Source organism: Theropithecus gelada, chromosome 5 (genome assembly GCF_003255815.1).
Source record: "Theropithecus gelada isolate Dixy chromosome 5, Tgel_1.0, whole genome shotgun sequence".
In the NCBI taxonomy this organism is placed as follows: Eukaryota; Metazoa; Chordata; class Mammalia; order Primates; family Cercopithecidae; genus Theropithecus; species Theropithecus gelada.
Genome location: NC_037672.1, coordinates 150,214,595 through 150,226,792, shown reverse-complemented (window position 1 = coordinate 150,226,792; position 12,198 = coordinate 150,214,595). Strand labels below are relative to the sequence as shown.

The 12,198-nt window shown below is 40.7% G+C and overlaps 1 protein-coding gene and 1 pseudogene across 5 annotated transcripts in view; one reads left to right on the top strand and one right to left on the bottom strand.

Moving 5' to 3' along the window:
- The window catches only part of TRIM2 (tripartite motif containing 2), a 188,042-nt gene that overhangs the window by 72,108 nt on the left and 103,736 nt on the right, over positions 1-12,198 (bottom strand). For 2 of the 5 annotated variants that reach the window (XM_025386751.1, XM_025386752.1), the window contains exon 1: positions 9,682-10,040. The exons of the other annotated variants lie outside the window; for them this stretch is intronic. In XM_025386751.1, coding sequence (XP_025242536.1) covers positions 9,682-9,684 — 3 coding nt within the window. In that variant the 5' untranslated portion in view covers positions 9,685-10,040. Of the gene's footprint in view, positions 1-9,681; positions 10,041-12,198 lie in introns of those variants that run through there. 5 annotated transcript variants of the gene reach the window in all.
- Positions 1,575-1,669, top strand: LOC112625578 (annotated as a pseudogene).

Here is a 12,198-nt window from a genome sequence, read left to right as displayed (position 1 = left end):
AAGAAACAAAACAGGCTCAGTCAAGAAGTTTACCAGAATGCAAACTCAAGGAGTATATGTCTCTAAAACCCATGGCCTTTTCACTACTTAAACCACAACACTGCCCTTGACCTTGTGTTTTAAAAAGGCTGCACTACAGAAGCTTGGTTTACATATGACACTTTAACTTGGCCTGGTGCCTGTTTTTACAGCTTGGAAATACTCCATATTTACAGAAGTAACACTTCTATATTTTCTAAAGAAAACATTCTTTTCCAAATATAAATAATAGTTCTCCTTCCTACCAAGTCACCGAATTTTTGAAAAGCGTTATCAACTTTTATCAGGAAAATTCGGCTGCTGGCTGGTCCAAGTGCAGTGGTGTTTACAGATAACTGATCACAACCAGTTACAGATTTTGTTGCTCCTTCTCTACTCCCACTGCTTCACTTGACTAGCCTAAAAAAAAAAAAAAACCAGAAAATTCTGTTTATACATATGAGTATAGTTACAACCATGACACACCCATTTTCCAACTCTGTACCTTTTAGATAAGTTCATTAAAGAGTATGATTTTAAAAACAGGCTGGGTGCCATCTCTCACGCCTGTAATCCCAGCACTTTGGGAGTTCAGGTGAACAGATCACTTGAGCCCAGGAGTTCAAGAGCAGCCTGGGCAACATGGTGAATCCCCATCTCTACAAAAAAATACCAAAAAAAAGGTCGGGCGCAGTGGCTCACACCTGTAATCCCAGCACTTTGGGAGGCCGAGGTGGGTAGATATCAAGGTCAAGAGATCAAGACCATCCTGGTCAACATGGTAAAACTCCATCTCTACCAAAAATATAAAAATTAGCTGGGCGTGGTGGCACACACCTGTAGTCCCAGCTACTCAGGAGGCTGAGGCAGGAGAATTGCTTGAACCTGGGAGGCGGAGGTTGCAGTGAGCACAGATCGTGCCACTACACTCCAGCCTGGTGACAGAGCGAGACTCTGTCTCAAAAAAAAATTAGCCAGGCATGGTGGCACACATATATAGTCCCAGCTGCTCAGGAGGCTGAGGTGGGAGGATTGCTTGAGCTCAGGAGGTCAAGGCTGCAATGAGCCGTTAGCATGCCCCTGCACTCCAGCCTGGGTGACAGAATGAGACTCTGACTCAAAATAAAACAATAAAATAAAATAACATATAGAACCTTGTGAAGCACCTGCTATACAAGAGTGACACATTCAGACAGAACTCATTGCATAGTTAAACGTGTAGGTATGACATCCAATCAGCCACCATTATCTGCTAGACTTTCCATAGAGTGTTTCTCTAAAGTAGCTCATCTCTCAGGGGCTCAAAATGTTGGGAGCCTGTCTGTTTTCTTAACCACATCCCTATGACATCAGACTAGGGGAGGAATGGACTTGTCTGTCTTAATCAAAACCAATGCTCAGGGTTTAAATGACTGGCCCAAGGTCATTTAGTAAAATCAATGAATCAGAAAGGTCAGATTTCAAGTTTTCTGCCTTATCTGATAAATCAATGATGTAAGTTTAACACTTCACTAGAGAGAGTGTGTGTATGTGTGTAACTAGTAAAAATGGCAAGCGTGCTCACTTTGGCGGCACTGAAATTTGAACGATACAGAAAATATTGCCCCTGAGCAAGAATGGCATGCAAATTTGTGAAGTGTTCCATATTTTCTTTAAAAAAATGTTAAACTTTTCCATTGAAATCAGTTAAAAATAATTTTATTTTGAATAGCTTTTGAAATTTTTCATAGTACCCTTTGAAATAATCAGAGCCATGCTGGGTATTGAAAAAAGCAGAGAGAAAGCATCATACTGAATTTTACTCCTTTTTTTTAACCTTACAATTTTGGATTTGGGGCAAGAAAAAAATTTGTTTTAATCAAATGATATACATTGACTAAATGAAATTTCTTGAGCCAATATTTTGTGCTCTAAAGCCGAAAATGAAAACATTTCATTCTAACTTTCTGATAATTATTGTAGTGGGTGAGAGCAAGTCTCTGTATTGTAGTATTATTAATTTGCATGGTAAATTAATTAAGTTTACTCATTAACACTAATTTAAAATCATGACAGTATCACAGATCTGTCACGAGTGACCTGTTGAAGGCATCTGGATTTTTAGAACTCCCAGAATCAACACAAAAGTTTTCCAATCCCCAAAGATCCCCAAATTTGCCAGGATAATATCCTTCCCTGGATACCGGCACTAGGAAGAAAATTTGACTGCTCCTAATGGGACCATGTGCTCAGAAGAACTGAGGCACAGAATGAGCTAATAGGCACTGTGGGAAGTCTGAATCAGTCCGAATATGCCATGAGGAATACACTCAATATACAATAGCCTTCAATCAATGAGTTGGGGCACTACCACAGTTTCTGGTCTCCTTGATTAAAAAAGCAACAAATGTTTCATCTAGATGCTTTGCTGGTCTCCTTACCCATCTTGCTTTCTAAATTGTCAGAGACCCTTCTTACCTACATAACCAGTGGAAGTCAGTGCACTATAATGAAAGAGATCAGAATATAGAACTGCTCTTCTAAATGCTGGAGAGTTGCAAAACTAACTTCTGAAGGGATCCGTGTGAAAACATGCCTGGGGTGGACTTTGCCTGTAAAGAAGCCCGAATGCTTTTGGATGTAGGAACTAACATCAGACACATTGACAAAAAGCCAGTAGAAAGGAAATGGTAGCAAAGGCAGAAAGAACCACTTTAAAATAATACAAATGGTCAACATTAGTCTGACATTGACCTTAGCCAATGAGAGTTTTCATATGGATGACTAGCCGAGGTTCCCTGTCTGTGGAAAACAAACAGCAAGACCCCTTACAAAGAAGCTCACTCCCCTTTGTCCAGCTCAGTGTCACCTGCTCACTCCAACCATTCTGTTCAAAACTGCATCTTGCCACCAGTTACCTAGCACTGCTATCCCCGGTCGTTGCTTGGTTTTTCTCCATAGCACTGGTCACCTCCTGTTACAGATCCCATGTCTGTGTCCCTCCCAAATTCATATGTTGAAGCCCTAACCCCCAGCGTGATGGGATCAGGAGGTGAGGCCTTTGGGAGGTGCTTAGGTCATCAGGGTAGAGCCCTTATGAGGGGATCAGTGCCCCTGTAAGAGGAGATAAGAGGGGGACTGCTTTCCCACTCTGTCCGCTCTTTGCCATGTGGGCCATCTGCCTATAAAGCCAGAAAAGGGCCTCACTAGAACCCACCATGCTGGCACCCTGATCTCAGATTTCCTAACCTCTAGGACTGTGAAACAATACATTCTTTTTGTTTAAGTCATCCAATCTATGGCATTTTTGTTATAGCTGCTGGCACTAAGCCTTCCGACATACTATGCAATTTATATATTTTTGATATCGTCTCCGCTCTCCCCCTAGAATGTAAGGCCCACAAGGGCACGGATTTGTGTCTGACTATTCACTGCAGTAGTTCCAGCACCTAGAAGGGTCCTGGAACATAGTAAACATTATTTTTGAATGAATCAAACTAGCAAAATATAACATGGAAATGGACTTATTCACAGCAGCAGCAAAGAGCAGCACTTGCTGAATTCCATGATAAAGAGTATGGTTGTTGCTGGTCATCTGAATGTTTGCATCTGACCTCGGACATTACCTGCTTCCCTATGTGATAGTCTTCTTTTTTCTTTTTAAGACAGGGTCTCTCTCTGTCACTCAGCCAGAGAGTCTGAGTGACGTGATCACAGCCCACTGCAGTGCAGTGACGTGATCACAGCCCACTGCAACCTCCACCTCCAAGGCTCAAGTGAGAGTCCCACCTCAGCCTCCCAAGTAGCTGCAACCACAAGTGGGCACCACCATGCCCAGCTAATTTTTGTATTTTTTGCAGAGAAGGTGTCCCACTATGTTGCTCAGCTGGTTTTGGACTCTTGGGCTCAAGTGATCCTCTTGCTTCAGCCTCCCAAAGTGCTGGGATTACAGGCGTGAAACACCTGGGAGGCCCAGCCTCCCATGTGATAGTCTAATGCTCAGCAACATAAGCCATCATCCAGAGGGTAAACATTAGTGACATATTTTAACATGTTCACAGATGCAGAAAAAGAAACAGAACTATTGAGTACATGAAAGCACCTTCACAAAAATTATGACAGTGAGAAAAATCTGGCATACAAAAACTATGACAGTGAAAGGAATCTGACATAGCTGACTCCATCTTCCTTCTAACCTCCATGCTGTCCTTGTTTATTCCTGGATGTAGGCCAAACTAACTTTGGGAGCAATTTAGTTTATAGTTTAACTTTAAAACAGGAATGATAACAGCCCGTTCCTGAAACAAGCCCCTCCTTGCTCAGGATAAAAACCACCTTTATAAAACTAACAAATAAGACCAGGCGCGGTGGCTCACACCTGTAATCCCAGCACTTTGGGAGGCCAAGACGGGCAGATCACGAGGTCAGGAGATCGAGACCATCCTGGCTAATACAGTGAAACCCCATTTCTACTAAAAATACAAAAAATTCGCCAAGCATGGTGGTGGGCGCCTGTAGTCCTAGCTACTCAGGAGGCAGAGGCGGGAGGATGGCATGAACCCGGGAGGCGGAGCTTGCATTGAGCAGAGTCACACCACTGCACTCCAGCCTGGGCGACAGAGCAAGACTCTATCTCAAAAAAAACAACAACAACAAAAAACTAACAAATTAGCCACAAGGTTAGAATTATGGTTCAGTCAGGAGCCCTGTAGCCACGGGAAGCAAGATTCCTACCCACCCCAGTTGCTCCTATAGATAACATCACTATTGTATTGTGCAGGGTCTGGATTTTATTGAATAAATAAATAAAATAAAAAATAAAAAAAGTCACTATTGTAAAACCTAAGATTGGTGTTTGAGATATTTTTCAGACCCTGTATTCTGAGGGACCAGCTGGCATCACCCAGAGCAGTAAGCTGGCTTCATGAGTTTTGTAATTCCATCCAGGAAGTGAAGACAGCCAGAAGACGGCTTCAACCGCCTATGATTTCATCCCTGACCCAAGCAATCAACACTTCCCATTCCCTAGCCCCCTGCCCACCAAACTACCCTTGAAAAACCCTAGCCTTGGAATTTTGGGGAAGTCTGATTTGAGTAATAAAGTCCAGTCTTCCACTTAGCTGGCTCTGCATTTATTAAACTCTTTCTCTATTGCAATACTGTTGTCTTGGTAAATCGGCTGTATCTGTGCACTGGGCAAGAAGAACCACTGGGCAATTACAGACACATATGCATGGAAATAAAAAGCCTAAAAAGGTTGGCACATAAATCCCTTATTAATGGGGGCTTGCCAACTAAACAGAGCTTGTTGTGGGAAAAGCAATTCAATGATCACATAACAAAATCCTTGGGCATACAAAAATCCGGCTCCAGTGCTTCTTCCCTCACATCATCTGTGGTGTTTTTCCTGGCTCACTTTCTCAAATCTCCTACAATTTGGTGGAAATTAACCACCGAATGCAAAAGAACTTGATAGGAGAAGCTGAAATGAAAGAAAAATGCCTATGTCCACAATTCTAAGATTTAGACCATATTTCCATCCCAAATTATACCGTTTAGATCAGAAAACTATCCAGACTCTTTATTGCTGACACCACAGTGAGAAAGAGCAGGAATAAAGAATGGCAGAGAAAAGCCAATGTTAAATCACTCTTCTTGAGAAGGGGAGGGAGCTGGCAAAATCTTGTCTGCCTGTTCTAGGGAATGTGGTAGGGTAACAGAGGCCAAGATTCTGCTGAAAAATAAAATTTTAACAAGTGATTTGTGGGTAAGAGGTCACATATTTGATTATACATCATCCTAAAGATACTCAACTATATTCCTACTGTCTAATTTTATGGTATTCCTGGGTTATTGCTTCTCTTTGGTGCCACTGTAGTTGGATTTATTTATTAAGATGCCTTTTTCTTTTTCTCTCCCTAAGACATATTCTCCCTCTGTCTCCCAGGTTGGAGTACAGTGGTGTGACCTCAGCTCACCACAACCTCCACCTCCCAGGTTCAAGTGATTCTCCTACCTCAGCCTCCAGCCTAGCTGGGATTACAGGTGTGCCCCACCACACCCGGCTAATTTTTGTATTTTTAGTAGAGACAGGGTTTCACCATATTGGCCAGGCTGGTCTCGAACCACTGGGCTCAAGCAATCCGCCAGCCTTGGCCTCTTAAAATGCTGGGATTACAGGCATGAGTCACTGTGCCTGGCCCGGCCCATTTTTTATTGTTCTCATGCAGACATGCAAACATCTGCTTTCCAAGCAATTACAAATCTTCTCGTACATTTATAGAAAGGAAATCCTGAACCATTTGGATTATCTATAAATCACAATATGCTACCCTGTACCTGCCAGAACATGTGGCATAAATTAAAACGATGAAAAAGGTATTTGTAATGTTTAAAATCATGAGCCTATTATCATTTGCCTGCAATTGAATTGGATTGTTACTGAGGTCTCAATTAGAAGAAAAGAGGACAATCTTTAGTGAAATTAAAACAGGGTGACCCATTTCCATTAAATCAAGCCTCTATCCCAGATGGGCCATTTTGTAAATCAGAAGACTAGATGCATTATCTTTCCTGATGATGATGATGATGATGATGATGATGATGTGTGTGTGTGTGTGTGTGTGTGTGTGTGTTTGGGGGGAAGGCATTCAAAAGCCATCCCTTTTAACTTTTGTCTTCAGGCAGGGTGTGTCCAAGCTCTCCAAGGTTCTTTTTCTCCTTATTTTCAGAGTCAGATGTATGACAGCTTCCTCAGATGAATTGGTTTTTACCCAATGGAAGCTGATTTTTAAGCTGAGCCCCAGACTTGTCTTTATGATATGTCATGAAGACATATTTCCCCTTATTATTCCCCCTACCTCTTTCTTTAGTATATAAAGAACGCCATTGCCTCACCTTTGGCAGCAATTGTTAAGATCAAGCTGGGTCTGTGTGGTGGAATGTTAAGTGGTCAGGCTAATAGACATTCATCTCACAGCACTCTGGGACAGTCAAGATGCTTGGGGTCTCCTCTCTCCACATCCATCACTTTGCCAGGTCTCCTCCCTTGCTTTGCTTGGGGACTACACAAAGAGGTCAAGTATTCTGGGACCACAAAAAAGGTAGAGATCAGCAAGGGAGCTAAGTGCTGGTACCTTTCTAGGGGTTGGAAGAAACTAGCAAGACGGGAAAGGAGAAAATTATTTCACAACACAACTAAGAGACACAGCTCTACATAATAGGAATCTCCTTTTTGCTCCTGGTATACAGGAAGCACATTATTTAATTCTGTTGTTGATTAGAATTAAGTACTTAAATTAATAATGTTTAATAATATAAGCACTTAATGGAAAAATGGAGGCTGTCGAGAATGTGAAGACAGAAGAGGTAAAGTAAAAGGGAATAGAAAGATTTGCATACTAAAAGCAGAAATCTGTTTCCTGCAATGATGCTATTTGAATACTTGGCTCATTATTTTCTCACTTTCTGGTCCAATCTAAAGCTCCAAATTCTATGAGGAAATCTAATCCGTTGAATTCAGACCATCTGCACAATAAAAATATTCAGAAAACCCTAATAGCCAACCCTATAATGGAGCAAATTCTACTCTGAACTAAAGCCTTTGTATAAGTAATAAAGGGACAGAGATGGCACCAGAGATTAAAGAAAAAGGCTATCACAGGTATGTGCAAATCATCATTTTGCTGTAGTAAGAAGTAATTCAAGTCACATTTTTTGAAGAAAAAACTACGACAGTAAACAATTTGGCAGCAAATTTTTAAAAATTCAAAAGTATTTCTCTTCTATACATTTCAATAATATATAAAATATTTGGGTAGTCTTAGTTTTATAAGAGAAATAATTAAAAGAGGCAAAAGGGAGTCTTAAAAATTGCTACATATTTGGGATTTTCCCCTACCTAATAAAAAGAGATAAAAGAAAGGCCTAAGTATGTAGAAATTAATGCTTAAGGATACCCAGATAAAGAACATTTTCATTTCTTAGTAAGACAAAGAATGAGTGTTTTAACTTTATTTCACAAGCAACAAAATCCACGAAGCTTTTGTTATAACAAAAAAATAATCAAGTCATTGCAGGACTATAGTATTAACTATAGCAAAAAATGTATATAGATTTTAGTCTCCTTTTAAAAAATGTGTGGGTTATATACACGCATTCGTATATCTTGAAACAGCATGTTCTATCAGAGAAAATTTTTACATTCAGCTGTGTTTTAACCTTTCCAATGCAAATCGCTTGTGTCTTCCTATGAGAAAATTGGACAGAAACACTTAAAGGTTTAGGAAGGGTTACTACTCATGTCTCTGCATCCGAAAGCTGCTTTCTCATACCACAGCACACATGAAACTTCTCATTGTGTGCTGCTCGGGAGGGGCGTGCATTATTTAACATTACAGTGGGTTAGGAACAGTGGGACTCAAGCCTGTGCCTGAAATAATGAAAGACACCAGAAAACAGATTCACACTAGGCAGAACTGAATCCTAACACTTAATAAGTCATTTGAAGAATTCTGCATGAACAAATGGCTCTCCTTACATACATACTGGAGTTTAAAACCTTCTTTTAAAACAAATTTTCGTAAGGAATAAAACTGCTGTAACATGATCTAAGCTAGAGAAACAATCTTTTAAACACTTCATTCTGAAAGCTATTACATTGAAACTATCTTTTGCATTAGACCAAAAAAACCATTTTATCTTTTGGTTCAGAAATCCATTTATTAACACTCAATTTTTAATTTAAAACAAACAGCCTTGCTACTCGCTCTCCTATCCCCCCAAAAGAAGGAATAATGACAGGGTGGGGCATACTTGTAGAAAAAGCTCTGACACAAAAATAATCCTCACTGTTTCAGGAAGCAAACCTAAGGACCAATCCAAAACCCAAGGATTTTTTTTTTTTTTTTTTTTTTCCTGTCTAATGCTATCATTGAGCTCCACCCAGATTTGACTGTACTTGAAAGGCAGGAAAAAAAATTGTCAGAAAAAAACAAATTATCTCCTACATGTTTGTTTGCTGGCCCTCAATGGCATTCAGAATTCAGAGGGTCGAGTCATGCATTATGAATGAATGGGTTTCCAATGGTAACTGCCAGCCATGGAACTCAACCCCAGGGTTCTTTAATAGAGGACAGAGTGGGGGAGGGTCGCACGTTCTCCTCCACCCTGGGGCAGCGGGGAAGGAATCCTGCAAATTAAATATTTCATCTCCATGTTTGCACCCAACAGAGAGATGCAGGGGGCAAAATTCTTCTGTTTAAAACAAGCCAAGATACACACTAAAATAAAGACTGGTAAAAATACAAATCTAGTCAGATCACATTAGAACTTGATAAGAAAATCTTGCATGACTTTCTCCCCATACTTGTTAATTTGGTGCCTTTGTTTAAGCAAAGAATGGGTCTCTATTTTACAGCTACAGAGGATGCAGCATCGCCATGAGAGATGAAGGGAGAAAAAAGAACCGAGAGAGCAGGAAAAATCAGTTACCCACCTGGCTAAGCAGTCTGAACATTTAGGACCTACCCATTTCTGAAGACAGACAGACTAATCAACGAGGCAATCAAATGCTCCCCAAGTCTGTCGCTGCAGCTACGCGGCAATCCAAAAGAACAACGCACGTTTCTGCTAACACCTCAAGTTGGGAAGCACCATGCAGAGAGACTGGTTAAAATTCCCTACCATGCAGTGCAGCCATCATCAGAAGCCCAGCATATCTTCTGCTCTAAGTAGTGATGTGCCAGCTGATGCACAGAACAGAGGAAGAGAAAAATGGAGGAAATAAGAGAAGGCTGGAAAGTCGCAGGAATGTTTCTGGGTCATTAATAAGTGGAAGACCCCCTTCAGTATTCACACCAATCGGTCTTGATCTTACAGGACATCTTTTTCTCACTGAGCGTCTGTTGAAAAGACTGCAGCAAACCAGGCAAGGGATTATGGGATAGGGATGCAGCAGCGAGCTGCAATGAGATTCGTGGGTGGCTTGCTTTCCCTCTGAGTCAGCAGTCAGCTGTTTCCATGCTCTCGTGCTGGGCTCCATCACCAGAAAGTGACTGCAGGATTAACCAGGGGAGAGGCGACCGGTGCAGTCTCCGCGCAACGCAGCCGGGGCAGGTACAGGGAGTGCTACAGATCAGACGGAGGGAGTGCTGGGACGCAAACGGTGAACGCAGTGAGAATAGATTCTAGGAAGAAGGCATATGGTACCTCAAAATGAAAAGTTCACATTTAGAGAAGTGCTTTGTGTGAGTGTGAAAGCACACACTTGCTTGTTAGAAAGAGAGATGATTGATTTTCTTAGATGTCTCAAGTAGCTTGAAACACATAATTTTTTTTTAATGCAACAAAGAAACAAACAAACAAACAAAACAGTCCAGTTCCACAAGCCCCTACTAATTTTCCTCTCTTGGTGTTTACCCAGGGCAGGGTCGATAAAATATGGTTCCACAAAGTCAAATCATGCAATGACATTTCTCTGCTTTTTGTGGTTCTAATGATTCAGAGAAAAATCATATAGTACATTTTTTGATTCGGGGATAACCAGACCCTGTTCTTTTTCTGATCACGAAGTTTTCAGTTAAAAGTTGAGAAACTTGACAAATAACATGACTTAATTTCCTGTCAAGTCATGAAACTTAGTTTTAAAAGGTATTAATAATGTAAAAATGATCAGCAAGTAGCTATATAATAGTGATTAGGTCTCCAGATTACAAATAATAGTTTAGAATAAAAAATCTTACATATCAGCATAGAATTCACAACCGTTCTTTTTTCTACAACAATAAAGGCAGGGAACAGTATTGCATCCTATTCCTTGTTTAGTTACTAGTTTCAGAGGGATTGCTAATAATGTTTATTTTAAAAAACTGGGCATCTGCATATTTGATTACATTAATATTTATCACATTCTTTCCACACAGTCAAGCATTACAGTGAGCCCTTGAAGGGGCCTCAGCTCTGCAGAGCAGTGATGATCACCTTTGGCGGTAGTAGGAGGAGGGGGATCACAGAGAAAACAGCAAAATTGACAGACCCCAGAAATGCACATACATGCCAATTTTGGCGTGCCATTTTAGGTGATACACAGTTCTCAAAATCCCAGTTAACACCCTGCTTTAGAAGTTTTGCAGATTTTTTTTAAAGCTTCATTGAATTGTAATTCACATACCATACAATTCACCCATTTAAAGTGTACAATGTAATGGTTTTTAGTATATTCATAGATGTGGGCAACTATTACCACAGCCAATTTTGGAACATTTGCATCACCTCAGACAAACAAACAAACAAACAAACATCCAACTCTTTAGCTATCACTTTAGCTATCACTCTTTAGCTATACTAAATACTCTAGCTATCACTCTCTTCCCTCCCACATCACATCCCCAGAGTCTTAAGCAATCACTAATCTAAACCTTTCTGTTGCTAAAGGTTTCCCTGTTCTGGACTGGAATCATATAACGTGTGGTCTTGTGTGTCTTGCTCTTTTCACTTGGCAGAATGTTTTCCAAGTTCATCCATGTGGTAGCATGTGTCAGTATTTCATTCTTTTGTATGGCTGAACGATTTTCCATTGCATGAATTTAGCACCTTTTGTTCATCTGTTCATCAGCCGATGGACACTGGGTTGTTTCCACTTTTTGGCCATTACGAACAGTGCTGCTATAAACATTTGTGTACAAGGTTTTGTGTGGACATATGTTCTGCTTTAGAAGTTACAGTTTAATTAGGACCAACTCCTAAAACTAGAAGCAGGCTACCCCCACTGAGTTTTACAATATCTTTTTTCTAAGACAGGCCATCAGACAGGTGTCTGACTTACTATGACAGGAGTCCTTTCTTCTTCTCATTCTGCTACTAAGCCTATCCCAAAGCCAAATTCATCGAATGCTGACCCCTCCCCAACACATTCTTTCTCCTGATCTCTCTCATTCTCTTCTTCCAGTCAACCCAAAGTCTTGGGACCTATAACTAGACCAGGTCTCTGTTCTCTGAAGGTGGAGAAGTGGGAGAGATCTTTGGTCTTGTTGCTGGGCTTCTAGCCAGAGGATGTTAACTTACTCATTCAATCATTCATTCCAATGAACACTTGTTGAGTGTTGTGTGTTCCAAGCACTGAGTAGGCACTGCGGATATAGAGAAGAATTTAATATTTCTGAGCCCTCAGGGACATCACAATCTAGTGTGGGAGATGGGTTA